The sequence below is a fragment of the Balaenoptera borealis genome, assembly GCF_965194805.1.
Source record: "Balaenoptera borealis genome assembly, chromosome: 3".
In the NCBI taxonomy this organism is placed as follows: domain Eukaryota; kingdom Metazoa; phylum Chordata; class Mammalia; order Artiodactyla; family Balaenopteridae; genus Balaenoptera; species Balaenoptera borealis.
The window spans coordinates 1-26,177 of record NC_138866.1 but is presented as its reverse complement, the minus strand read 5'-3'; the positions used below and the strand labels follow the sequence as shown (position 1 = coordinate 26,177).

The 26,177-nt window shown below is 67.9% G+C and overlaps 3 protein-coding genes across 10 annotated transcripts; all 3 read left to right on the top strand.

Annotated features, from left to right (window-relative positions):
- Positions 1-710: 710 nt before the first annotated feature.
- On the top strand, positions 711-5,960 carry CRIP2 (cysteine rich protein 2). Of its 2 annotated transcripts, none has more exons than XM_082387592.1 (8): positions 711-864; positions 3,831-3,925; positions 4,006-4,063; positions 4,419-4,559; positions 4,641-4,709; positions 4,791-4,885; positions 5,185-5,242; positions 5,325-5,960. In XM_082387592.1, the coding sequence occupies exons 1-8, from the start codon at positions 822-824 to the stop codon at positions 5,390-5,392; spliced, it is 627 nt and encodes a 208-aa protein (XP_082243718.1). In that variant the 5' UTR covers positions 711-821; the 3' UTR covers positions 5,393-5,960. The 2 variants fall into 2 exon arrangements, with proteins under 2 accessions (XP_082243718.1, XP_082243717.1); XM_082387591.1 differs by having other exon boundaries at positions 734-864; positions 3,880-3,925.
- A 7,007-nt stretch (positions 5,961-12,967) lies between these two features.
- Positions 12,968-14,628, top strand: CRIP1 (cysteine rich protein 1). The gene is made up of 5 exons (XM_082387337.1): positions 12,968-13,122; positions 14,014-14,108; positions 14,180-14,237; positions 14,318-14,364; positions 14,494-14,628. The coding sequence occupies exons 1-4, from the start codon at positions 13,083-13,085 to the stop codon at positions 14,356-14,358; spliced, it is 234 nt and encodes a 77-aa protein (XP_082243463.1). The 5' UTR covers positions 12,968-13,082; the 3' UTR covers positions 14,359-14,364; positions 14,494-14,628.
- Positions 14,629-17,087: 2,459 nt separating this feature from the next.
- TEDC1 (tubulin epsilon and delta complex 1) lies at positions 17,088-25,994 on the top strand. Of its 7 annotated transcripts, none has more exons than XM_082387334.1 (9): positions 17,089-17,958; positions 18,056-18,134; positions 18,414-18,652; positions 18,940-19,095; positions 20,167-20,265; positions 23,368-23,454; positions 23,653-23,769; positions 23,970-24,081; positions 25,408-25,691. In XM_082387334.1, the coding sequence occupies exons 1-9, from the start codon at positions 17,812-17,814 to the stop codon at positions 25,551-25,553; spliced, it is 1,182 nt and encodes a 393-aa protein (XP_082243460.1). In that variant the 5' UTR covers positions 17,089-17,811; the 3' UTR covers positions 25,554-25,691. The 7 variants fall into 7 exon arrangements, with proteins under 7 accessions (XP_082243462.1, XP_082243460.1, XP_082243456.1 ...); XM_082387330.1 differs by having other exon boundaries at positions 17,090-17,958; positions 23,914-24,081; positions 25,408-25,994; XM_082387335.1 differs by lacking the exon at positions 23,653-23,769 and having other exon boundaries at positions 17,093-17,958.
- Positions 25,995-26,177: the final 183 nt, after the last annotated feature.

Here is a 26,177-nt window from a genome sequence, read left to right as displayed (position 1 = left end):
CTCCTCCCTCCTCTCCTCTCCTCCCTCCCTCCCTCGGGTGGGAGAGCTTGGGGAGGACAACTTCAGAGCCTGCAGCACAGCCCCGCGGGTCCCCTCGCTGCCAGGCACCCCCTCCCCAACCCCCTTCCAGCAGTTTCTCTCGCGCTGTTTCTGGAAGTGGCGGGCGCCCTGCCCTCCACCCGCTGGGCCTTCAGCACCACTGACAGTGTTAGGCGGGGCCGGGACCGGGCCTGGACCGGTGGCGCGCCCGCCCGGAATCCCACTCCTATCCCACCGCAAGGCCGTTGCTATAGAAACCGAGCAACAAAGGGAAGCGGGGCGGCGGCGCGCGGCAGGGTGGGGTACGGTTCCCTTGGGGACCCGGGCGCCAGGACCGGGCAGGGCGGGCCGGTCCGCCGTCGGGGAGTCAGTCTGCTTGTCCCGACGCCGCCCTTCCGGGCCGAGGCCCCGCTGGCCAGGACGCCCCCAGTCGAGGGGGCCGCGGACTCCCAGCCCCACCCGCGGCCCCGCTGGCTCCCCCGACGTTGCCATGGAAACAGGCGAGGACAGGGCGGGCCTGGGTAGAGGCCACCTCGCGCGCGCGACCCAGGGGGCGCCCGGCGGATCCCGTCGCCCCCCAACCGCCCCTGCAGGTGCGCCCCCGCCCCCGCGGCGCCCGGACCCCGGGGGCGGGCTCCTGACGCCCCGCCCCGGACGCAGACCAATGGGAGCACGGACAGCCGGTCGGGCGGGGCTGGCGGGGCGGGCGCGGCGGCGGCGGCGGCGGCGGCGGGGAGACGGGCGCGGGCGGAGGACACGGGCTGAACGGGCGCGCACCGACCATGGCCTCCAAGTGCCCCAAGTGCGACAAGACCGTGTACTTCGGTGAGTGCCCGGGCCCGGCCAGCACCCCGCCGCCCTTCTCGGTCCAGGATGCGCGGCCCCGACCCGGCTCGCCGCGCTGCCCACGCGGGTGCGGCTGAAGGGCGGAGCGGCGACAAGCTGGGGGCGGCCACGCCCGAACCCCGAAGTGGACGATGGGGGTGGGGCAGGGGCCCGAGGCCCGGTGGGCGGGGGCGCGTGGTCCCCCCAGAATACGGCCGGGCTTGCGGGAGAGTTCTGGGTTCGGGGGCGCATCGCGGTTCTCCGGGCGGTGCCGAGCGGGGCGGGGTCGGGCGGGGCAGCAAGCTCCGGGCGCTTCTCGCGCGCTCCTGCCCCTCTCGGCCCTTTCGCGCGGACCCCAGTCCCGCCTTCCGCGGACACGTGGCCGGGCTGGCGTGGCCTCGACCCGTGACCCCAACCCCCACCCCGACCTCTGCCCACGCCGGGCTGGGCCAGGACTGGGCTCTGTCTGGACTCAGTCCACGCGGGGGCGATCTTGGCCTCTACCTCCTGCGTGTCCCAGCGCGCTCCTTTCCTTGGCGCAAGTTCCCCCAGGACTTTCCCGGGGGTGGGGTGACAAGCGAGTCCCCGCAAGCAGGAGAGGACGCTGGAGCCCAGGTGGCCAGGCCCCCTGCTTCCTCAAGGTCAGAACAGTGGCATTCAGGAGGAGGTAGCTGGGTAGGAGGGGGTCCTCTCTGCCAGGATGCCCCCTGGGTTGGCAGCACCCCCCAGCACTGGCTCACCCACTCTCTGGCGCTCCCACCCTGTTGTCTGGCTTACCTACTCTCCCTCATCCTGGCTGATCCTCTCCTCGACTTTGCCAGGGCGGCAAAGTCCCTGCCCACTGAGCCTCCCACCAACGCCCACACAGAAAGACTTGGTGGCACAAGCCAGGATGGCCAGAAGGGCAGGGACAGACAGGGACAGACAGGGGATCCGATCCTTCTGTTGTCATCCTAGGGGCAGTGGTCCGGGTCTGGGTTGGGGACAGGCCGAGCTGAAGATGGCCACTTGGCTTCCCGGCAGGCAGGAGGAGGAGGAGGCCGGAGGAGGCCGACCGATGTTGTTTGCTGTTCCCAGAGGGGAGGGACCGGATTTGGCCTGGAGTGCTTCTGGGCTGGCTGGAAGCCGAGGGGCTTCCGGATGCCTCCCCAGGAGTCCGCCCAGCCCTCTGTCCCCATCCCAGACAGGGCTCATCCTGTAAGGCTCAGGGTGGGGGCCAGCGCCAGGGTCCTCCTGCCAGCCCCGCTGCCCACAGCTTTGCTCCCAGTCAGGCTAGCTCAGGGCCGGGCCGACAGTCCCGTGGGCAGCCCGGAAAAGCACTTCTGCCTGCTTGGGCGGCCGCTGGCTCCCAGCAGAAAACAAAGGCGGCTCAGACTTGGCTGGCTTCTGTCCTGGTCTGGAGGCCCTGGTGGAGGAAGGGGCCGGGGGCCAGACCCTCCCACCCCCAATCAGGCTGCACCCCAGCAGCCTACACCCCAAGCGTGTGCACAGTGCAACCTGGGCCAGGATACCCCAGGGTGACCTCAGGGACACCGAGCCTTTGTGTCCCCAACAACCGTGCAGCTGGGTGAGGGCCGGTTCCCTTCTGAGCCATTAGACTCAATCGATTCTGCCTTCCCAACTTGGGCCGGTAATGTGTGGCCGTCGACCTGGCCAGTGGGTCTGAGGGTCATTCCCCTACCCCCAGGTGCCCACATCCTATGAACCAGCCAGTGGTTCTGGCAGCCCTGAGCTGCAGCTGCCTCGGCCGCCACTGGCCAGAAGGAGGACTGGGAGAGGATGCCAGGCTGGTGTGGGATCCGAGCCCGCCTTGGGCTCAGCCAGCTCCCATCTGCCCTGGCATGGACCTGGGGGGAGGCCTGGCCAGCCTGCATCCCAGCCTCCTTGGTGGAGTGGCCAGAGGGATCTAAGCTTGTGCTGCCCCTGGCCGGGGCCAGCAGCTTCCACCAGGGCCATGGGGAGCCGGCGCTTAGGGCTCCGAACCTGGGCCACCAGGGGGACTCACTGCCCTCCAGCAGCACCCACAGGCCTCCTGGGGCTCGGGGTGCCCCCGGCCAGGCCCTCTCTCCCTGCTCTGCTGGGGCCCTGGGGGAGGCCTGGCCCAGGCAGGGGCCCCTCTGTGAGGGGGACCAGAGGAGCCACTGGTCCTTGGCTTCTTCTTGGGGCTTGGCCAGATTCTGCCAGGGTGGAAGGGGCCCAGCCCACCTGACCCCCCCTCCTCCCCGATGCCTCTGGCCAGGCCCCTTTCCAGTTGGGAGGAATTCCAACTCAGCTCCAGCCTTTCTTCCTGCCCTCTCCTCCGCCCTTTTCCTGCTGTGCACCCCTGGGGAAGCCCCAGCTTCCGTCCACTGGGAGGTGGCCCAGCAGCCCCAGCCTGGGGCAGGGGACAGGGAGGGGCCCCAACGTGACCCTCAGCAGCTGGTCTCAGACCTTGAGCGCCAAAGCAGCAGCCGGAGGCAGGAGTGGGGGGGGGGGGTGCTCTCAGAGCTTAGGGCGAGGAAGCCAAATATAGACAGGCAGGCGTCCTGTCCCACGGGTGTCCCATGGCGGCGACAGGGACTGGCCTCTCCGCAGGGGTTCTGGAGGCTCAGGGCCACCCTTCAGCGGGGGCGCTCTGCCAGCTCCATTAGGGCCTGATTGGAGGGTTTGGGGATGTGTGTGAGGGAGGGGCAGGTGTCCTGGTGAGGGGATTAGCAGGTGCTTGAGCTGGGACCCCGTCCAAGTTCCCTGCTGCAGCCCGTGACCCAGGGTGATGAGGGTGCCTGAGACCCAGCGGGAGAGCAGGGCCCCTGGGCAGCAGAAGGTGGTTGCGGTGGGGGAGCAGGCGGGTGCCACGTGGCTCCCGGGTGGGGATGAAGGGGACCCGGCGCAGAGGCTGCCCAGGAGCAGGGAGGACAGCGGGGGCAGCAGGCGGCTGAGCGCGGGAGGGCAGGAGGGCGCTGGCCCTGATCCCCCTCCCGCCCCAGCTGAGAAGGTGAGCTCCCTGGGCAAAGACTGGCACAGATTCTGCCTCAGGTGCGAGCACTGCAGCAAGACGCTGACGCCAGGGGGCCACGCCGAGGTGAGCCCTTCCCCCGGGCAGGGAGGGGGGCCGGGGAGCCCAGGCCAGGCCCCCGCCCTCATGCCCTGTCCTCTGCCTAGCATGACGGAAAGCCCTTCTGCCACAAGCCCTGCTATGCCACGCTGTTCGGACCCAAAGGTGAGCCTGGGTGGGGCGCCACGGCCTGTGATCTGCTCCAGCGCTGGGGAGCATGGCCATTGCCGATCCTCGGTCCAGCAGAGACCTGGGGCTGGCCTGGCGGGACGCTGTGGACCCTTAGATTCCCCCGGCCCCCTTCTCTCCTCCCCCGTGCCGGCCCCTCCCGTCCTTGAAGGACCAGCATCCTCCGTGCCTTTCCCGGAAATCTGCAGCCCACGGGTGCCCTCTGGGTGGGGGTCCTGACCCCACAGTGGGCCGTGGAGGACCCTTTTCTGAGAAGTTGGGGGGTGGCTGTGAGGGCTGGGTGGTGGGCGAGCCCACTGGCCAACCCCCTACAGTGCCTACCGCCCCACAGGGGTGAATATCGGAGGTGCCGGCTCCTACATCTACGAGAAGCCCTCTGCCGAGAAACCTCAGGTCACTGGCCCCATCGAGGTCCCCGTGGCCCGAGCTGAGGAGCGGAAGGCCAGCGGCCCCCCGAAGGGGCCCAGCAAAGGTGGGCTGGGCTGAGTGACCGCGGGGGGAGGGGGTGGGCGTCGGAGCTGCTGTGCCCCGTCCTGACTCCTCCCCCTCCCAGCCTCCAGTGTCACCACGTTCACCGGGGAACCCAACATGTGTCCTCGCTGCAACAAGAGGGTCTACTTCGGTGAGTGGCGCGCCAACCCGCAGCCTGGGAGGTCTCCACCGGGCGGTGGGGGCCCGGCCTCACCATCTCTCCCGTCCCCAGCTGAGAAGGTGACGTCTCTGGGCAAGGACTGGCACCGGCCGTGCCTGCGCTGCGAGCGCTGCGGGAAGACGCTGACCCCAGGCGGGCACGCGGAGGTGAGAGGGGCGCTGGCTGGACGGCGGGGGCGGGGCGCGCAGCTGCCGGGAGGCGGGGGAGGGGGGCGCCGGGCGGTGGGCCTTGCCCCCTGGTGGCCAGCCTCGTGGCTCGCGTGCGCGCAGTGCTGCGTGGCGTGGCGTGGCGGCGCTGCCCTCCCCTCCAGCTCCCCCCAGGTGAGCCGACCTGGCCAAGGCTTTGAGAACTCGCGGGTTCAGAGAGACCCGGAGAAAGCCACCAGGGGGAGTGGGGAGTGAGGATTCTGTGGCCCCCGCTTCTCACCCCCACATCTCGTCCCTAGCACGACGGCCAGCCCTACTGCCACAAGCCCTGCTACGGAATACTTTTCGGACCCAAGGGTGAGTGTGGCCAGGAGGGTCTGGGACGCGGGGCGCCCCCTCCTCCACCCCTCCCCTACCACCCTTGCCCCTCTCCCCACAGGGGTGAACACCGGAGCTGTTGGCAGCTACATCTATGACAAGGACCCCGAGGGCAAAGTTCAGCCCTAGGCCCCCAGGCCCTTCTGCGGGGCATGGGTCCATCTGCGCAGGCCCCTGGCCAGGGGCCCACTGCTTGGCTACGAGGGGAGAGTGACCGCTGCCCAGTCCCACCTCAGCACCTGCGGGTCCAGGGCCTGCGTGTTGGGGAGGAAGCCCCTGAGCTGACTCCAGAGCCCTGCCCACCAACCCTGTCTCTCTGGGTGTGTCTGCCTTTGTGTCTCCAGCCACCCGTCACCCTGTTTTGTGTCCTCCTGGCCCCCCGTGTCCCCATGTCTGTGTCTCGTGGCCCACACGTCCCTGAGTGTCCCTGTGGCCTGGGTGGGTCTTTCTGAGGTGGCCGCCCCACGCTCCCCCTCCTGCTGCCCCAGTCCTGCCCACAGTGTTATCTATGCTCCCCCTGCCCGTGACAGCCACAGCCACGCCCCTCACAGTGTCCCAAGGGTGGAGGGACATCCCTGCCAGGGGCCCTCTGCCCGCCTCCCACCCTGCCTCACAAGCGCCCGCCCGCCACCCTCACGTGGCTCACATTCGACTGCCGGGGGTTTTGCTGTCAATGAAAGGTTTGAGGATTGCACGACCCCCGCATTGTGTCTGTGTCTGTGGCGTGGACGTGAAGCCGGGAGAGCGTCCCTTCGTCCGGGGGTCCTCTTCCCAACGGTGATGGTCGTGGCTGGGAGGCGGGGAGGCTCTGGTTTGGGGGCTGGTTTAGGCTGTGGTGCCGACACTGAGGTGGGGTGGGCCCCTGAGAGGGACCAGGCTAGCTGGACATGGGGAGGGTGGGAGGCATCCGGGGGTGGGGTCCTGGTCCCCAGACGTGGGCACCAAAACTAGGGGGTCCTCCGACCCATCAGAGACCCAGAGGGAGAGGTCAGCCTCGGGAAAGAGCAGAGGGCATGGCGTGTGGAGGGAGAGGGGGCAGGTGACCAGAGGAGGGAGGGGTCCTCTGCAGGGGGAGAAGCCGGTGAAGGGTGGTCAGGGACGAGGTGGGCCTTCAGCCCAGGAGGAGCCTGGAAGTACAGAGGGTTTAGGGGGAGTGAGGCTGAGCGTGGTCGGCCGGCCCCAGCATTGGTGGGAGCCCAGGGACAGAACGTGGACAGTCTGAAGGAGGGGCCTAGGGGCTCCTGCCTGAACAGCATTCCTGCATCTGGGCTTGCAGTGTTGATGGAGTCACCTCTGGCCTCCCCAGGCTGTCCAGGCTCTGCCTTTGCAACCGGGAACTCTCAGTAGCTGGGAGGAGGCCTCCTCCTCGCCTGCCTTCCCTTTATCTGCCGGCTCCCGGGCAGCCCACCAGAGGGCGCCCCTTCTCTTCCACTCTGGGCGCGGGGGCAGAACCCTCGGAGACCCGCCCTCCGGTGCTCAGCCCCTGCCCTGGCCTACTCCCAGCACCCCACCCCCAGATGCCTCGCCCCCCCCCCCCCCCCCCCCCGAGCCAGGCGCATCATCCGGGCCTGCTCATTCTGGGCCCCGTGTCCCCGGCACCATAGGCAGCCGGCTCCCCGTGTGCCGTGACCCCAGGGACAGCTCCCAGCGCCCCGGCCCGTGGCACAGGCGCGTGCCTGGCCCGCCCTCCAGTACGTGGGCCCAGACACAGCTGAGCCTGGGTGCCCGGCTCATTGTCCCTCGAGCAGCCATCCGTGTCCCTGGGGTGGAGGGCCGGCTCCTGGTGTCTGCAAGTGCCAAGCCGCCCTCCTCCTGGCCAGTCCTGGCGCCCAGCGTGGGCGGCAGCGTCTCCTCGTACCTGGCCGGCGCCTGGAACGCAGCCAGGATGTGCAGGGAGGGTCGGCCTGCCCTGGGGGTGGGAGGGGCTGGAGCAGGTACCCCAAGGGCGCCCAGTTCCCACCCCAGGCAGAGGGGAGGTTCGGGCAAGCACGCTCGGAGGAGGGGCTGGGACAACACCCTCCACATTCCCACCTCCCTCCCGCCAGCACGAGGCTCCTTGGTTGGGGGGGTCGTTTGGGGGAGAACTCAGGCTTCCCTGAGCACCCCCAGGCCCGCCCTCGCTGAGGGCTCCCGGTGTCGGATGGGAAATTCCTGTCGTCCGGCCGGTGGGGGGCTGCTGAGAGCACAGCCGGGGCCCCTCCTCCGGGAGACTCCAGGGGGAAACTACGTGGGGAAGACTTGATCTGCGGCGCGCCCTTCCCCAAAACCCGGGGGAGGGCGGGGCCTATTCTCGAGTGAAGGCCCGCCCTGGGGGTGGGGCGAGGGCTGCCGGGGTCGCCTCGAGGGAGGATCGGCCCGGCCCTGCCAGGGACGCAGTGCCCTCCCACTGCCGGGGTCTGGCCCGGGAGGGCGCGTTCCACTTCCTGCGTGCGGAGGGTGTCGCGCCTCCGTGTTTGTTTCCGCGGGGTTGTCATGGAAATCGGGGCGGGGCCGCTACCTTCTGTCTCTGCGCGGTCGCTGGGTGTCATCGGTGGGAGCCGCGGGTGGCTCTGCGCTGCCGGGGCTCCCTTGGTGACACCAGCTCCAGGAAGCCTCCCCGCAAACCAGGTGTTTCCTCGGGCGCCCCTGCAAGACGCAGGGGAGGCCAGTCCGGTGTGGCGCCTTCTCCACCTCCCCCCTGCCCGGCCTCCACCCCCACCCCTCCAGCCCGGTCCCAGCCAGTTGAGGCGGCCCTGAAATGCCATCTAACCACCTCTGTTCCATCCAGAACCCCAGGGCTGGGCACAGCGCCCAGGCCTCCTCCGCCATCCTGCTCCCCAGCTGTACCCCACCTCCCACCGGTCCAGTCTTCCCCACTTCCTCTCCAGGACCCTCCGAGACCCACCCTGCACCCCATTTCAGACCTGGGCCCTAGCTGGTCCCCCCGCCCTCCAGGCATCTCTGTGGGGCCTGCAGCTCCCTCGGCCCCCACTTCCCTGAGGCCCAGAATCCCCTGCCCTAGACCCCCAGCCCCTCTCCCTCCACCTTCCCCTGGGCCAGTGACCCACCAGTGCCAGCCCTCTGCTGTTGGAGGCTCCCTGGGGACCCCACCCAGCTAGGCTAGCCTGGCTGAGCTTCTCTAGGGCTGAGGGAGCATGACCTTTCTCCAAGCACCAGCGCACTGGTCACGGGCTGTGGCCCCCTGGGTGCTAAGGGTCAGGAAGTCACCTAGTGCCTGTGACCCCGGCTCTGGGCCCCTGGGAGCTGGGCCAGGCAAGGACTGGTGGGAGACCGGGGTGGCCAGGTGTGGGCAGCACATTTTCTCAGGGCCCAGCTGGCTGCAGGGGTGAGTTTGTGGCCATGAACACGCCCAGCTGCTGGACTGATGAGGCTGGAATTCGAGGCGGTTCTGCATGGGCTTTGGCTCCAGGGCACAGAGATTCCTGGAACCAGGCTCAGCCTGGGGTGGGGGGAGGGGGAGGGCAGGGCTGGCTGAGGGAGCTCAAGGTTGTAGGTGCCCCCATCCCTCCACCCCAGCCCCTCTGCATCCCGCGCCTGCTTCCAGCAGAGGAGGAGAGGGGCCTTCGCCTACCCTGGCCCGGCGGAGGCCTGGTGGACAGGATCAGCGCCCTTCTGGGAAAGCACGGAGTCCGTTCCCTTCCCCAGCCCCAGGGCCGCCCGGGGCAGGACCTCGGGCCAGACAAGGGGTCCTGGGAGACAAGCTGTTAAAAATAGGCCCTGGGAATGTCTGAGTCTCCACGACTCAGCCTCAGCCGGGCCTGGGGGAAGGGCAGAGAGGGGTGGACTCTGGAGGCAGGAAGCCAGCTCTGGCCCCAGGCTCAGCAGCGGTTCTGGAGCACATGTTGGCCCTGCAGGGCATCTGGGTGCAGGAACACCAGACAGGCCCTGCTGGCCTCCAGCCCTAGCAGGGGACATCCTTACACCTGTCCACACTGAGGAGGGGGCCCGGAGACTGGGGCGCTGGGCGCTGGGTGGGGGCTTCGAGAATGGTAGGGAAAAGGCCAGAGGCAAGTGTCACAGTGTATGGCGTTGGGGGGCGGTCTGTCCAGCCCTGAGGGGCAGAACTCTCCTGGTGGATTCCTCAGCGGTCACTAGGGCCCAGCCCTGCCTTCACCAATTCTCCTGGTGCCTGGAGCCCAAGCAAGCCCTGCCCTGGGGCCCCACCCCGGCCCTCTCCATCCAGAATTCTGCTGCAGGGCAGGGTCCTGCCCGCTTCCCGTCTGGGTCTCCAGCTGAGCCTGGGTGGCGCTTGCGCAGGCGAGGGCGTGGGAGTGCGCAGAGAGAGGGTGAGCGCGTGGAGGTGGCCTTGGCCAGGCAGCAGTGACCTCCCCCAGGTCGCAGGGCCCTGGATGCCCTTAGGCTGGCTTGGGGCAGGGTGGACATTCTGGGCACAGAGCAGCCCGGGGCAAGTAGCCGTCCTGGCCGCTCTGCCCTCACACTCCAGACGCAGCACCCCCCCCCCCCCCCCCCCGTGCCTGCAGCCAGTGCTGGGAGGGAGAAGAGCGCAGGGCCATGGTGCTGGTGGCGCTGGGGCGGGCCGCATCTTGGGGTGTGCGAGGTGCTTCACTGTGCCTTCCATGGGTTTGTGCAGTAAATGCCACTAGGGCCCCAAAAGAGTAAGGAAAGGGGTGGAGGGCCAGGCAAGGCAGATCTGGGTCTTGAACTGGACCAGTGGTCCCGAGTCTGGTTGACCTTGGGCCAGGTCATTGCCACTCCCCCACAAGTGCATCCTGGGCAGGTGAGCCGATGGAAGCAAGAAGCCTGCTCCTGGAGGGGCTGTCAGGGCCCTGACGGGCACCCAGTCAAGCCTCAAATGGGGGTGTGCCTGGCCAGAGAGTCTAGGGGGCTGAAGGATCTGTCCACCCACCACAGTCCCCCACTGCTGGGGGGTCTGCAGCTGGAGGGGTCCCCACCCCCACAGGTGGGCAGGACAGACAGGGAGCTGGGGGAGTTTGGAGGGGCACGTCAGTCTGTGACTGAAGCTTTGGGAGGGTTCCAGCCAGTGTGTGTGTGTGTCTGTGTGTCTGGAAAAACCGTGCTATGTACCAACCAGAGAGCAACGCCCATGGCCCTTGGCCCCCCCTTGGCATCCTCCCCACAGGGGCCCGTGCTGTGACCATGGCAATGGCAATAACAGCGGGGAAGGCCAGGAAGAGATTCATCACCCTGGTTTTCAAGGAGGGGCTCTCAGCTCCCCCCACCCCCAGGGTCAGGCGGGTTTGGAGTCCCAGTGTTGGGGAGGTGGAGGGGTCATCCCTGGGGCCAGGTGTGTAGAAGGGAAGACAAGCCTGGCTCACAGCCTCACCTAGCCCGGAGCCCTGAGTGGGCTGGGGGAGTGGGCCGGACAGAAACATGGGAAGGCAGCTGCTCAGAGAAGGACCTCGTGCACACATGCCCCCAGAGACACCCAGATGGATACGCCCACCCAGGCAGGCACTGGGACACGCACGTGCGCATCCAGGCAACCTGTCGGTCACTGCCCCCCTCCAGCTCATCATCCCGGTGGAGTTGACCTCTGCCCAGCACACCCACTTGGGGCAGCCTTCTCAGGGATCTGCAAGGTGGTGCGTGCAACACGTGTGGCCTGACGCCCGGGATCTGCTGTGACAGGCGCCTACCTCCCCCAGAGTGTCCTGCCCTGTGCCCCCCGCCCACCCGGTCCTCTCCATCACCAGGGGTCTTGGCCCTTCCCCCCCTCTCGCTGCTTCTGCCTGTCTGCATTTCCTAGCTGTGTCTGTGTCTCCGTGTGCCCCGTCCACCCGGCCCCCCACCCCCACCCCGTCACTCTCCTGCTTTCTCTCATGCCCACCTCGCTCTCTGGATCATGGAGCCAGGAGATGAGGGAAGCCAGGACCACCTCCTGTTCCTGGCCTGGCCTGGTGGCATCAGGCGCAGGCCAAGGAGACACCAAGGGCCAGGTGGGAGTGGTGGGGAGGTCGGGCTGGTGGCCTCGGCTCCAGAAACCACGCTGAGGTGCCCCTGTGCCAGGCAGAGGGGGTTTTGAGTCTCCGGGCCCGGAGCAGGCTGGGCTGGCTCCACCAGTGCAGGGCAGGGCGTGCCGCCTCCTGAGGGCAGCGGGCAGCTGGGCACCGGGGCTTCCCGCCTTGTGGACCCCAGGGCTTGCACAGCTCCGGGGGGGCGCAGAACTGTGGCCTCAGAGAGGGGGTCCCAGGGAGGTGGGAGTGACTGGAGAGCGGTGTGGGGGGCCCGCCGCGGGAGTGTGGGGTCCAGCGGTCCGTCCTCCTCACCGAGGCTGGGGTGCAGCCTCCCTGACCCTTGAAGGCTGGGAGCTCTCACCCCCACCCCCACCCGGGCCTGGTGGGGGACCGTCGGGGTGGAGGCAGCCACGGCTTCCGCTCCTGGTCCCAGTGCCAGACTCGGGGGGTGGGGGGTGCTCGCGGCGGGTGGGAAGGGCAGGGCGTCACTGCGTGGGGAGGCCGGAGCTCCTGGGCCCCGTCAGAGGATGGTCTCCAGCACCCTCCGTGGGGACAGGGCCTGGACAGGCGCAGAGATGACGTTTTGTTTGGTGAGACGGGTGTGTTGAGGGGACATGAGGACGCTGGTAAATGTTCAGGGGGCAGGATGGAGAGACGGCTAGGGAGGTGGCCTGGCTGACGGTGATGGAGGAGGGCTGGCCCAGGCAGAGTCCTCCAGGGCACAGAGCACTGGGACCCCGCCCAGGCCTCCACCTCAGCCTGGACTAAGGGGCAGATGGGAGGCCGGCCAGCCGCCTCCCCTCGAGGGCCCCACCCCGTTGAGATGCAGGCCTCTCCGCTGGTCCGCAGAGGCTGGCCTAGGACCCCGCAGCCCGCGAGAGAGCCCGCCCCCTAGGTCTTCCCCCATTCCTGGGGCGGGTGGGGTCCGCGGTCTCTGCCTGGCACGGGGGAGGCTCCGGGGCCGCTCCCGCTTTCCCTGGACGAACGACTTGGACCGCTCTGCACCCGGCGCTTCCCGCAGAGATAAAGACCCCGCCCCCGCCGGCCCCGGCATCTCCCAGACGGCCTGGGCCGGCCTGGGCGTCGCCGCACCCACTTCCCGCCACAGAACCCCCAGCCCCCGAAGCCGATGGCTGTCCCCGTGGAGGAAAGGGATGCCCCGTCTCGGAGCCCCCTCTTCTGAATTCCCTGGGGACGTTCCCGCTGCGGCCCGATGGACTTCCAGGGGCGGGCCTGAGGTGCGGCGCGCGGAGACCGGGATGTCCCTCGGGCGTGGGGGACTGGGGCGCGGCGGGGCGGACCTCCTGGCCCCGCGCGTGATGAAGGCCGAGGGGAGTTCCTGGGGGAGGGCTACCAGGCTGAGACTCCCCTGGCAGGTGTCCCCAAACCTCCATCTGGGGAAGAGGACACGCTGGTTTGCACCTCTTTGCATTTTAGAGGCGACCGGTTCCCGCCCTGGCTCCGGCATATCTGGGGCTGGGGGTGGGGTGCTCCCTCCTGCTCTTGGGGAGTCCACTGCCCCAGATCCTGGACCCGGCGAGTCCGGAGTCCAGGGCGAGGGGCGGGGCTCCTCCGGGTGCTCCAGCCCCGCCCCTTCAGTGAGTCCCCACGGATCTCCTGCCCTGCTCGGATCACGCTCTGTCGTCGGCTAGGTCCGGGTCGTACCCCAAGGCGGGCGTGGACCAGATGACCTTTCTCGGCCTGTTGGCTTGGGTCCGAGGCCTCCGGGTCCAAGTCCAGGGCTCAGGGGGCGGGGCGCTAGGGGCGGGTCCCAAAGGGGCGGGGTCCCGGGGTGTTTGAAAGGCGAGGACCTGGCGCGACCCACCCAGTCCCGCGCTCCGCTCTGCTCCCGCTCCGCCACCCGCCCCGGACCCGGCGCCACCATGCCCAAGTGCCCCAAGTGCAACAAGGAGGTGTACTTTGGTGAGCGCACTCCACCCCCACCCTCCCCGGCTCGAACTGTGGGTCTCTGCGCCGCCCCACGCGGAAGCGCGGCCCGGGGTCCCCGCCGCGGGGCCGCTCAGGTGGGCCGGGGGTGCAGGGGGACCTGGGGCACCGCCTCGGGGCCACGCCTCAGCCTTGCCCGCGGCCGCCTGGAAGTGCGGGTCGGGACCCCTGCGTCGGACGGCCCTGCATCTCTGTGCCCCGCTGTCTCTCCGGGTCCCGCTTGGTCTCCCGTCTCTGAGTCTCCGCGTCTCTGGGTCTCCCGTCTCCGGGTTCCGCTCTCCAGCCTCCTCTCGCGCGCGCCCTGGGCGGGGACCCCGAGGGGTAGGAAGGAACGCGGGGCTCTGGCCGCCCCTCCCAGCGCTAAGTAGAAACAGACGCGGAAACCGGCGTCCCGGGCGCGAGACCAGGCGCACTCAGATCCCGGGCGCCGCCTTCCTGCCCCGCGCCCCGGGGCCCACACAGCGGAGGGGCAGGAGGAAGTGGGAAGTCCCCCCGCCTCGCCCCTCAGGCCCCACCGCCGTCACTGGTGCGGAGGCGGAGGGCTCAACCCGGCAGCCCGCCTGGGTCCCGACCCGAGGCCCCCTCGCCTCCTCCTGCAGCCCCACCCAAGCCCTCAGGGGCGCGCTCAGGACCAGCGCCCACCCCCGCTAGTTGGGCGGGACTGGCTGGGGACTGGAGGTGCCCCTCTCCCCCCGTGGGGCACAGGTGCCGCGGAGACCTTGGGTGGGCCACCGGGCATGCGTGGGCGAGGCCTTGAGCAGAGGTGGCTGGAGAAGGTGCTGTGCGACCAGGTGGGTGTGCCCCGTGTCCCTGGAGCAGTGTCTCACCTCACGGGGGTGGTGGGGGGGCATGTCTGTCCCTCTGCAGCTGAGCGGGTGACCTCCCTGGGGAAGGACTGGCATCGCCCTTGCCTGAAGTGTGAGAAATGTGGAAAGACGCTGACCTCGGGGGGTCACGCCGAGGTAGGTGGGGCCTGGAGGGAGGCCGGGGCATGGGGGAGGGGTGACAGGCCCTCACGCGCCTCTCTCTGCAGCATGAAGGCAAGCCCTATTGCAACCACCCCTGCTACGCGGCCATGTTCGGCCCCAAAGGTATGCTCCGCGCAGCCCCCACCTGACCCTGACCTCCACAGCCCCTGGCCACCCCTAACCCGCCCACTGCTTCTCCGCAGGCTTCGGGCGCGGTGGGGCAGAGAGCCACACTTTCAAGTAAACCCAGGTACTCCCCCCCCCCATCCACCTCACCCTGCCCAGCCCAGCCAGCCCCGAGAGTGGGGTCCCCCACCCTGAGTGAGGTCCGACCACTCCCGGGGCCTGCACTCACCTCTGTCCCTGTCTCTCCGCACAGGTTTTGGAGACCCCATCCCTGGCTGCCCGCCGGGCCACTGCCCCTCTAGGCCGATGGCAGGCCCTCCCCACAGGCACATGGGGCTCCCCTGTAGACCCTCAAGCCCTCAATAAACCCGGACACTTGGAAGACCTACTTGTGTGTGCACTTCACCGGGGGAACGGTGCAGGGGGCTGCGGCTGGGGGCCCTGATGGGCACTTGCTCTTCCTGCTGCAGCCAGCCTTGCTGCCCACTGCCCTGGCGGGGACGGGGGTACTCTGCCGGGGGGCCACCCTGGACAGCCCCGCGTTCAGCCCTGCAGACGCCCCAGCCCTCCTGCAGCTCTGGGATTGGTCAGCAGGAACATGAGGCTGCAGGGTGAATCCGCTGAGCTGGTTCCGTTTTTGAGAAGCTTTGGGGAGCTGTGGTGGGGAGCCCTTGCCTGCCCTCCCCACTTCCTGCCGCTCCACCCTTGTCCCCATCCCCCATCCCCACCCTGCCGGACCGGGCCAGCCGTGCATCCACCCGGACACCACCTGCCTCATCTGCCCCCGTGCCGTGCCCGGGGACTAGCAGGTGGCCGGCTGCCCAGTAGGGACTAGCAAGTGGCCGGCTGCCCGATGGGGCCTTTGAGGTGACGACTGGCTGGGCGGCAATGGCTAGGGGCTTTCTGAAAACTCCTGTTTCCGTTCAGGGAGCAGCTGCAGACTGGGCCACCCTCAGAGCCCTCGCCGTTCCCCCCACTGGCCACTCACACTCCGGCCCTGGCAGACGGCCACCGTCCCAGAGCTCGGCTGATCTAAGGAGCCCAGAGGGGTCATCTCAGCCTTGCATATGGCCTCAGCCCTGCCCCATGGCTTGGCTGGGGGTCCGGCAGGCCTGAGCTGGACAGGCGTGGGGGGCCCCAGGGTGGTGTGTGGGGTCACATGCGCACATGCGTGTGTGTGTGTATGTGTGTGTGTGTGTGTGTGCGTGCGTGTGTGAGATTTGGGTGATTCATAGAATTCCAAGGGGTGGGAGCTGGAGTGCTTCTGGGGACAGATGCAATTCAGCCGGGCGAGGCGGGAGCAGAGGATACTAAGTGAGGCCCGGTTTCTCAGTGGTGGGGTGTGGGGGGGTGGAGCTGTCGTCTGGGGGCCCAGCAGCTAAGGGCTTGTGGCCAGAGCAGGCACAGAGTGGGGAGTGGGTGCACCGGGAGGTCCGCACCGAGCTGCTGGGAGGTGGCCCTGAAAAGGCAGCAGAGACCCCTGGCCCCTCCGCCACCGTGTGGCTCACAGTCTGGGTGTGGGGGGCAGACCTGGGGTGAGCGCTTAGAGCGCTGAGCCCCACCGGGAGAGTGGGTCAGCCAGGCCTCAGGCCGGGGAGGAAGGCACTCCGAGCAGAAGACCCAGCAGGGGCAGAGGCCCCGAGAGGGAAAGGGCTCGTCGGGTTCCAGACCCAATGCATCAGGGGCCATGTCGGGCGAAGGCTCCAGGGCGCTATGGCCGGCCTTAGCAGCATGGCCTCTGAGCTGTGGAGACAGAAGGCAGGGCCAGACTGGAGGCCTGTGCTGGTCCCAGCCCCAGCTCAGGAGGGGACTGGAGGGGACTGAAGGTGGGGTGAGGGGCAGACAGCAATGCCCCCGTGCCCGTGGGGGAGGAGGGCTCCCGGGAGGTAAGCTGCCCTGGCGCTTGTCGGGTGGCCACTGAAACAGCCTCCTGGGGTGGGGGTGCCCGGGTCAGAGGCCAAGTTCTGGAGAAGGGGTTAGTTCTGGGGGGACACAGGGAGTGAGCAGCTGCTGTGCCTGAGACGGCGGGGGGCTGGTGTGGTGGGCGGGTGGGGCAGGCAAAGGTGAGGACCAGGCGGAAGGTGGGGGGTCAGGCGTGACCGCACTTCCTGTGGGCTTGGTGAGGGCTGGAGGGGGGGCTTGTCTGGGGAGCACTTGAGATCCAGGGAGGCCTGCTTCCTTTCTCTTCATCACTTATCTCTTTCCCTTCTCCTCTCCTTCCCTCACTCTGTCCTCTTTACAGCTTTATTGGGGTATAATTTCATACCGTAAAACTCACCTATGCACAGTCGATGCTTTTAAACCAGTTCCCAGAGTTCTGCAACCGTCACCACAATCCAGTTCTAAAACCATTCTCCTTAACCACAGAAATTCCCTCATGCCCATCTGCCGCCACTCCCCAGTCCTGGTCTCTTTCCAGGCCACCACTGACCTGCTTGCTGTCTCTGTACACTTGCTTTTCTGGACACTTCCTATAGATGAAAGGCACCTACAACATAGTGTTCTGCATCTGCCCTCCTCTGTGTCTGCGCTTCCCGGCACTTTGACCCCTATCAGTGGTGCCGAGAGGGTTCCGTCCTAGGGCTGACTGCCCAGCTGGCGGCCTTTTGGGTTGTTTCGGTTTGGCTGTTATGAACAGAGCTGCCTTGAACGTCCGTGAGTGGGAACACGAGTCCTCACAGGTTCCGGGCACTGGCATTGTGGGGTCGTCTGGTAGACTTAAGTCTAGCTCTGAAAGAACCGCCAATCTGCTTTCCAAAGTGGCCGTGCGGATACTCCTTCGAAGGCTGTCTCTTCAATGGCAGGAAGGAGAGGCTGAAGGTGCAGGGCAGAGGGAGGCCGGGGTGGGGTGGGGTGGGGTGGGGTGGGGATGGGGGTAGGGGGTAACGGGGGCTAGCCGTACAGACGATGGACTGGACGGGGAGGGGCCAGGCGGGGTATGCAGGCGTACGTAGGTTTGAAGGGGGAGAGAGTCACCGGCCGTTCGGGAGGAGCACCTGCCCGCGCGCTGCGGGGTTGAGCCGTCGGGGTACGTCCCCCGGTACCCGGGCGCTGGCCCCTGCGTCTCCGGCCTGATACGCGCTGCGGGGTCCCAGAGCTTCCGTAGGCCAGAGAGGGCTTCCGGAGGCGGAGGGTCGCTCCCGCGTGTCGGTGGCGCCTCCCGGACGCAGGGGGCACCCTGAGCGCCGCCGCTGACCCTCCGGAGGTTGCTAGGCTGCCATTTGGTGCAAGGGGCTGATTGGTGGGGTCCGGACAAGGAGAGTGTCAGGTGTCGCCGCGATTGAGTCGTGGAGGGCGGACCCCGCGAGGCTCTCAACGCCGATTGGTCCCCGACGCACCGGAAATGCCTCCGCACCGGACAGAAAGGACAGCACTCAAACTCCGGGGGCAACGCTCATTGGGCAGGAGCTAGAGGCGTGTCTCAGCCTACTCGGTGGTTGGGCGCGGGCCCAGCAGAGGCGGCACCTGAACGGTGACTGGGCGCCGGGACGCAGCTCTCGCGGGGATTGGACGCGGGGACGCGGCGGAGGCGGCGGCGGCGCGCAATCTGAGGAAGGCGGGTGGAGGCTGCATGGGGCGGCGGCGGCGGCGTCGCCGGGTGGACCCGGCGGACGCGGCCCGGGCCCTGCCCGAGGCCATCGCCGCGTTGAGTCAGACGCTGCCCGCCGGACCCAGCCCCGAGACCTTCCGCCGCGCCAAGTTCGACCGTCCGGAGGCGGTGAGGCCAGCAGGGCAGGCGGCCGGGGCCAGTAGGGCTCCGGGAGGACGCAGGGACGCCGCCAGCCCCGCTGACCGTCGCTCTTTGATCCTCGCAGGCCCCCGCGTTCTGGCGGCTGCTCTTCTGCGTGCTCTCGCCGCAGCTGCCCGACGGCGCCTCGGCCTCATTCTCCCCGGGTAAGCCCCGCCTTCCTGTAAGGCCCGCCTGGTAAGGCTCTGGCCCCGCCCACCCAGAGAGCCCCGCCCACTGCACGACCCGTGAGACAGCCCTCCATAAGGCCCCGCCCACTACCCCGCCTCCCCGATGAGACACCCCCCCCCCGTGTGAGCCCCGCCCCTTCCGCCCCTTCCCGCCTCCAGGTTAGGTCCCAATGCCCCTGCTAGTCCCTTCCAAGCATGGTCTCTGCTCTGCGTCCCGCGGGGGTCCCTTAGGAATCTGGGTAGTGTCACCTCCAGTGGGTGTCCCCCCTGAGCTGGCGTCTCCTACCGCAGAGGCCCAGGTCCGCTCTGTGAAGTTGGCGCTGCGCACCCAGGGCTACCCTAGGCGGGCCCTGGCACAGCTCCCGGACGACGGCTCCCAGGGCGGCCGCGAGCTGCTGCTGGCCCTGGCCTGGCTCCTGGCCCGCGAGCCCCTGCCCGAGCGGCTGCTGGCCCAGAACCGCGTGCAGCTGGGCGACGAGATGCACGTGTGCGAGGTGGGTGAGGGATGAGTGTGAGCCGCGCCCAGCCCGGGCGGGAGTCCTGGGTGGGCACCGGACCGGCGGAGTCAGCCCTGTGGGGGTCAGTGTTGCTGCCCCGAATGCCCGGGTGAGCACACGGAGGCAGGTCGGGGCCGGGGGCGTGCCCACAGGCTCTTTACCCACCTCTTCCTGGCACCTCCGGGATCTCTTGACTCTCACTCCCAGGGGCTTCCTTTCTCTTTCCCCTTCGTGGTCTCTGCCTGGGGTGTGGGAGCAGTGCGTGACCCTTGCCCCCTCCCCAGTGCGAGGCCCTGGCCAGCCCTGGCCCTCCTGCCCCCAGTGTGGAAGCAGACGGCTGTGTGGACATCCGCCACCTGCAGTGGCTGATGGGAAAGCTGCGGTTCCGGTGGCGAAACCTGATGGCCAGTCAGCAGGAGCAGTGCGCCCTCCTGGGCAAGGTAGTGCCACGCGTGCGTTGTCCACCCAGGGGCAGTTGTCCTCTGCTGTAGAGGCCTGTCCAGCATTCCCATCTCAGGCTGGGGCCCAGCCTTTGGCTGAATGTGGGCGGCCTTCCCAGGCCTGGCTGGGGGCTGACCTGTTGGGCACAGCCTGGGGTGGCCCAGAGCCTGACCCTAGGGCTCCAGGTTGTCCAGGAGGGGGCCTAGAGCAGGTGTTGCTGGACATCTATGGGGCAGGGAATCGGGGGGCGGGGAACCTGCAGGGTCAACCTTCGTGTCCCCAGAACTCCCCAGAAGCTTCAGACTCTGTCACTGAGCACCAGAGTGGGCCCTGGGGAGCCACTGCTGCCTGAACACGAGTTGGCGAGGAAGGCACGCCCTTCCACCGCATCCTGGGTGTGGGCTCACGGGCGGTGGGCAGCTCCTGCGGGCTTCCGGAAGGCTGGCAGGGCTCAGCTGTGGGGGGCACTGGTGTCCCCACAGGTCCAGTGCATGGTCTGAGCTGAGCGGTGGCTGGGCAGGTGGCCCAGGGCTCGCACCAGCGCTGGGCTCTCTGGTGCTAGAACCCCCCGCCTTGCGCTCTGCCCCTGGGAGAGGGTCTTTTGCTCAGCTAGCGTTCCCTGGGACCCCTCACTGCCTCTTGTCTGGGCTCCAGCTGCTCCTCTGTGTGGGACATGCCCACCAGTTAACCCCCCTGCTGCCTTCAGGCCTTACCTTGCTGGGGTGCCCTCCCTGTGTCTGTGTCCCTGCCACTGGCCTCACTGAACCACTGAGCCTGTCCAGAGGCTGTTTCTGCCACCACATGGGCCTGGCACTTGATGAGCTGCAGGGGAAGCAAGGGCGCCCCACTCTACCTATACTGCACCCCTGGGAGCTGGGTGGGGTGCTCCTCCGTCTGCATGGGCCTCCTGGTGGGTACTGGGCCCCGGGCCAACCTCCCAGCAGTGCTGGCTACTCTCCTGGGCCCGACCCTCTCTGAACCCTGTTTCCTTGTCTGTAAGGTCCTTGCCTAGCGCTGTCGGGGGGGAGGCACCCACCTTCTCAGCCTGGGGTCTGCACTGCCTGTTTCAGATCCACTCATATACCCGTGGCTGCCACAGCGACCGCAGCCTTGGCCACCTGTCTGTTACCGAAACGGAGCTGCTCAGAGACCCGGAGGGTGGCCGGCAGGTGAGGGCTGGTGGGACCAAGGTGGGCGTGGCCCAAGGTGAGAAGGAGCCTGGGAGGGTGGGGGACCCAGACAGCGGACCAGCTTTGAGCTGTGGGTGTTAGCCAAGCTCACCATCTTTTTTTAAAAATATTTATTTATTTATTTATTTATTTATTTATTTATTTATTTATGGCCGCGTTGGGTCTTTGCTGCTGCATGCAGGCTTTCTCTAGTTGTGGCGAGCGGGGGCTGGCTACTCTTCGTTGCGGTGCGCGGGCTTCTCATTTCAGTGGCTTCTCTTGCTGCGGAGCACGGGCTCTAGGCACGCGGGCTCAGTAGTTGTGGCACGCGGGCTCAGTAGTTGTGGCACGCGGGCTCAGTAGTTGTGGCACACGGGCTCAGTAGTTGTGGCTTGCAGGGTCCAGAGCGCAGGCTCAGTAGTTGTGGCGCACGGGCTTAGTTGCTCTGCAGCATGTGGGGTCTTCCCGCACCAGGGCTCGAACCTGTGTCCCCTGCGTTGGCAGGTGGATTCTTAACCACTGCGCCACCAGGAAGTTCCTGTTTGTTTTTTTTTAAATATTTATTTTATTTATTTGGCTGTGCTGGGCCTTAGTTGCAGCATGTGAGATCTTTGTTGTGGCGTGCAGGATCTTCATTGCGGCATGCGGATCCTTAGTTGCGCCATGTGGGCTCTTTAGTTGCAGCACGCGGGATCTAGTTCCCCGACAAGGGATTGAGCCTGGGCCCCCTGCTTTGGGAGCGCAGAGTCTTACCCACTGGACCACCAGGGAAGTCCCCAAGCTCACCCCCTTGCCTAAGTAGGAGACACGTGCAACCTCAGGGCCTCTCTTGCCCCCTGGAGCAGCCAGTGCTGCTGTGTGTGTGTGCACGTGGCTGGGTACACTTTGGGCCGTGGGAAGAGTACAGGTGTCTGGGCTGGGCTGGCAGCCAGCCGAGGGGGGCCACTGGAATTAAGGAAGACTGCTCAAGGGTCCGAGCTGATGGTGCGGGTGCCTTGAGCCTCGGCATGTGTCACCTGTTGATGGGGGAGGTGGGGGTTGGCGCTGCCCCACACTCTGCTGACCTTCTTTTCAGGAGCCCCCATCCATCATCACTGTTTCCTTCCCTTGGGCTCACCTGGCCAGTGGGTCCTTGGACAGGCCCAAGGCTGGCCATTAGTTGAATGCTGGGCTCTGGCTTGTCCAGAGTGTGAGGCTGGCAGTGCCTTGTCCTGGAGCACTTGGCTGGGTAGGAGGGCTGAGGCTCAGGGCAGGCCCAGCAGATCCCAGCTGTAGAGCTGCATGCTCCTAGGGGGTCTGCATCCCCATTGTGGGGTCAGGGCGGCCACCTGGGGATGTTTTCCTGGCCCTTGGTGCCTGCCCAGCCTGCGTTCCTGGCTGGTGCCTGGCTGGCTTTACCTGGGCAAGGCTGTGCTTGGCCCTGAAGGTGCTGAGGCAGCATCTGGGTGTACTAAGATGCCCTGTCCCGTTTCAGGGGTGACTCAGCGAGGCCCTGGCCCCCTGCCCCTGGTCCCCTCCCTGGTCTGAGCAGAGCAGAGGCTGTGCCAGCTCTAGCCCGGTGCTGCCTGGGACCCCAGCCTCTGTGGGGGGCCTGGGCGGGTACGGCTCCCTTCCTCCTGGAGGGTGGTGCATGTTGGTGCCACAGGATTGAAAACGGCGTGGCCAGGTGGATGGGGAGCTGGTGGCAGCCTGGACCAGCCGACCTGAAGGGGCTGCACTCTTGGGATGGGTCCCAGAAGCTTCCGGAACGACCTCTTGTTGCTGTGTCAGTGGCCAGGCATGCTGTGGAGTGGCGGGGTAGCGCCCTTGGTTACTTGCTGGCCCTGTAGTCGTCTTATGTTGTGGCTTGGGGCGCGGGGGTGTGGACACCCTCTGGGACTGCTCTTGGGAACTGAGTAAGCTGCTCTTCTCACTGGCCAGCAGGTGTGTGTAGGGGTGTGTGTGTGTGTGTGTGTGTGTGTGTGTGTGTGTGTGTGTGTGTGTGTGTGTGGGGTGTGGGCAGGTGGGTCCACCCTCCCATGTCCGCAGCCCTCCCCCAGACCACAGGGCGATTCTCACCGCAGGCCTGCCTTCACCCTGCTCCACTGGCCATGGGCTGGGCCCTTGGCCTGGTGTTCAAGGCCACCCCCATCTCGCCCCCTGGCCCGGGAGCCCCTTGTCCAGCTATGTGCATCCCCTGGTTGCCTGGCAGGCACGCTGGTGTGCGTGGCACGGGCACCGGCCTCTGTGAATGGAGGCCTGGCAGGGCTCTTGTCCGCCGACAGGGCAGCTGCCGGCTCTGGCCGTTTGTCCCGGCCCCAGAGCACACTCCTGGGCTCCCTTCTAGGAGGAGCGGTGCCGGAGGCTGAGTCACTGTGCTGGCTGCTGTGTTCAGAGAGGAGCACGGCGGCTGCCGGCCTGGGCCATCCCAGTGGGGCCCATCTGTCTCTCTGCAGATTGCCGTGGGCCCTTGGGGTGGACCGTGCCTGGCCTATGCCCCTGTCTGGCTTCCCGAGGCCGCAGTGGCCTCGGCAGGTGGGGCGGGAGCATGTGCCCGTGCACTGGACTGCGGGGTCTGCAGGTGTGGGGCTGTTTGGGCCGTGCCTGCAGGGCGGGGCCGGGGGGCTGCGTGGCTGTGTTCTCCACCCTGGTCCCCGGCCTGTCCTCCGTCGCCTCCAAGCTGGGCGCCGTGCAGCCTCTGCCCTGCCTTCGGGCTCCAGGGGACTACAGAGAGGGATTCCCAGAACCCGCCAGTCTCCCCCATCCGGGGCCTCCCCGTACGCCCAAAGCCTCCGGGGTGCAGCCCTCAGTCAGCGGGGGATGTGGGGTGGAGTCCCAAGTGAGGGGGCACCAGGACTCAGCCCCCGACCCTGCGGGACCCACGCTTGTGGGGGGCCTGGGGGATCACTGGTGTGGTCAGAGGCCTGGTAGGCTTGGCCTGCTTGTGCTGGAGGTGCGGCTGCCCTGCCGTGCCGTGCCCTGCAGGGAGGTGGCTCAGCCCGCGGGTGGGCCGGGTGAGCCCGGTGGGCCGAGGCGACTGAGCCAGAGATGGTGGGCGGGGTGGGCAGGGTCCCGGGAGCATTGGGTTCTCTGACTCTGCGGCCTTAATGGTTTGCATTGCAGCTGCTGCGGAGGCTGCAGAGGGAGAACGCACGGCTGCAGGCGGCCCTCGAGTGGCGGCGCCGGGAGCTGGTCTTCTGGCAGTGGATGGTCAGGAAGCGTGCCACCCACCTCCTGCCCCTCCCCTCCCCTCCCCTCCCCTCGTCTGACCGCAGCAGCCCTGGGGTGGTGGTGGGGTCTTCCCATTTTCCAGACAGGAAGAGAAGTCTCAGGGAAGCCCCCCACACCCAGCCCTGAAGCCGGTTTCACACCCAGGCCTGTGGGTTTTGTGTGTGTGTCTCTTTCCAGATGTCTGTCTGTCCCATCCCCACCCTTCCCAGCTCCTGGGGAGGCCCAGCCTTCTCAGGGGCCTTGGCCTTCCGGAAGCCTGGCCTTTGTGCCTCCCTGGCATCCAGGCCCACCGGGGTGAGGGCCACTGTCCAGCTCGCGCTGCGACCCGAGGGCGGGAAGTGACCCTGGGCCTCTGTCCCTCCCGGCTGGGGAGCTGGGCCTCTGGTTGTGAGGCCCGGGCCTGCCGCCCACCCTCTCACTTGGGGTCCCTCTCTGCAGGACACGGTCCTGGACGCCTGCCCCCCTGAGGCCTCACAGCCCACGTTTCTGCCCAGGATCCCCACGCCAGGGGCTGGAGCGTTGGAGCCCCTGGTGCGGGAGCTGCAGGCCCTGCAGGGAGAGCTGCGAGAGGCCGTGGAGGCCCGGCGGGCGGCCTGGGAGGCCGGGGTGAGGACTTGGTGCCCTGGCCCGGGCTGTGCTCGACAGGGGGCTCCCACGGGGGGACTTGCACCTTTTGGTCTGCTTGGAAGAGGGGTGGGCTCACCTGCCAGACTCCCGCGCCGCCCCACCCTGGCCACCCTGATGGAGGTCTGTTCGTTTTCCCAGGGCAGTTTTGGTGTCGTCCCTGCTGGCTTCCGCTCACACCCTGTGGCCTTTTGAACCTGCTGGTGGACATGCCCCAACCCCACCTGGGCGCCACCCTCCTCTCTCCATGAGCAGGCCTGGGCGAGCGCCGGGTTTGTGGCTGTGAACAGTGGGCCACGCGCGCTGCATTGATTTCCTTTTTCTGAAGCATCGTAGAGCAAACTGCAGGCGTGGTTTTCCCCTCAGATACCCCTGGGGAGCACGGGTGTTTCCTGGGGGCCTGCAGCGTGGCTTGTTCAGGCCCTGCACGGCCGTGTCCCCTCCGGCCGGGCCAAGCTGGAGCCCCCTGCCCTCTTGGGCAGTGACAGCGGAAGCATCGGTGACGTTTGCAGGCAGTTTCTCAAAAGAAGTGGGCCTGGTGCTTGTCCGGGCTCAGGGCTCTTCGTGCTTCCTTGTTGCGAACCACGGAGCAGTGCCCACTGAGGGTCGGGGTCAGGGGCAGGGCAGTTCCCTGGGGACACTGAGGGCACAGCCTCTTGGCGCTCCCTGCTGCCTGCAGGGTCTCTGGGATGGGCCTGCCCTGCGGGCCAGAGGTGTCCTCACCAGGTCGTGTCCTCGGCCTGGTGTCCCCTTAGCCTGGCGTCCCCTTGGGTCAGGGCCACCCCATGCCACCCCTCTGCGAGGGCGGTGGGAGAGTGGGAAGCCGATAGAGCAGAGGACATGCTGACCCCGCCTGGAGTGGTGGGTGGGATTGGGGGTGGGTGCCCCGAGGGTCTGCACTCTGGGCTCTGAGCAGACCCTGCAGGACTTGGCCTGCTGGGGGCAGCCAGGCCCACTCCCCCTGCAGTGCCGCGGTGAAAGAGCTGGGCCTGCAGCTGGGTGGCCCTGAGGGCTCAGGCCCTGCAGGGCTGTCGGGGGTGATCGGGCTGCTGGCCCTGTCCCCGGGGCCCAGGGCCTCTGGCTTAGGGCTCAGATGCTCGGCGAGGGTGATGGAGCCTGGAGGGGCCAGGCCGTAGGGCTGGCGCTGGACTCGGTCCCCCGTTCCTGGGAGCAATGGGCTCTGGGCACTGGGAGGGGCCGCAGGACTGCTGGGGGCTGGGCTCAGGGCTCGGGGAGAGCCGAGGGCCCTGAGCCGGGGTCCTGGTGAGACTGGTCACCCTCGGCTCACTTGCCATGTCCCCTGTGCAGGTTGGAGGCCGTGGGCCCGAGTGGAGCGCCGCGAGGACGGCCTTGCGGGAGGCCGTGGGGCAGGACCTGGCAGCTCTGCGGCGGGCCTGCGAGCGAGGCGGCAGCCTGGCCCAGCCCCACGGGCCCCGCCGGCTGGTGAGGACTGAGGCTGGGGCGCCCGGGGGCCCAGGCCTGCGGGCCCCTGAGGTGATTGAGGCGCTGAGGAGCCGGGAGGCCCGCCTGGAGGCGGTGCTGCGCCGGCTCCAGGGCCAGTGTCGGCAGGAGCTGGCCAGGCTGGTGGGAGCCCTGCCCGGCCTCGTCTGGATCCTGCCACCGGGACGCTGACGCTCCCTTCTCCAGGGGGCACCCCCCCCCCCCCCCTCAGCCTGGCTGGGCCTTGGAGGGGCAGATTCCAGGCCGGGTAGCTGCAGGGGTGACACAGACACAGCCCCGGTGGTACAGGCACGCTGGGCCCCGGGCCCCGGGTCCCCACTTGGGGCAGTACCCAGCCCCGCGGCCTGCAGTGCTGGGGGCAGGCCCATTGTGGTGGCCGTGGGCATTCAGGATCTGGAGAAGACCCGGAAATAAATTGTGGAGGCCTTCTTGCAGGGCTGAGGCTCCAGCTGTCCCTCCGCCACCCGTCCAGGTCTCTGTCTGCTGAGGCGGTGCTCCCCTCAGGCCCAGGGTGAGGGGTCCCTGGGCAGTGGTGGCTGAGGCTGGGCTGGTCCAGGGCTGCCCAGGTGCTGGACGGACAGGCCTGGCCTGCAGCACAGGGTGGGCGTCAGGGCCCC

Coding starts and splice junctions, on each gene's coding strand:
- CRIP2 (XM_082387592.1), top strand. CDS start 822: ATGGCCTCCAAGTGCCCCAAGTGCGACAAGACCGTGTACTTCG. Junction 3,926..4,005: donor CGCCAGGGGGCCACGCCGAG/GTGAGCCCTTCC, acceptor TCCTCTGCCTAG/CATGACGGAAAGCCCTTCTG. Junction 4,064..4,418: donor CACGCTGTTCGGACCCAAAG/GTGAGCCTGGGT, acceptor ACCGCCCCACAG/GGGTGAATATCGGAGGTGCC.
- CRIP1 (XM_082387337.1), top strand. CDS start 13,083: ATGCCCAAGTGCCCCAAGTGCAACAAGGAGGTGTACTTTG. Junction 13,123..14,013: donor CAACAAGGAGGTGTACTTTG/GTGAGCGCACTC, acceptor GTCCCTCTGCAG/CTGAGCGGGTGACCTCCCTG. Junction 14,109..14,179: donor CCTCGGGGGGTCACGCCGAG/GTAGGTGGGGCC, acceptor CTCTCTCTGCAG/CATGAAGGCAAGCCCTATTG.
- TEDC1 (XM_082387330.1), top strand. CDS start 17,812: ATGGGGCGGCGGCGGCGGCGTCGCCGGGTGGACCCGGCGGACGCGGCC. Junction 18,135..18,413: donor CTCGGCCTCATTCTCCCCGG/GTAAGCCCCGCC, acceptor TGTCACCTCCAG/TGGGTGTCCCCCCTGAGCTG. Junction 24,082..25,407: donor GGGCGGCCTGGGAGGCCGGG/GTGAGGACTTGG, acceptor TCCCCTGTGCAG/GTTGGAGGCCGTGGGCCCGA.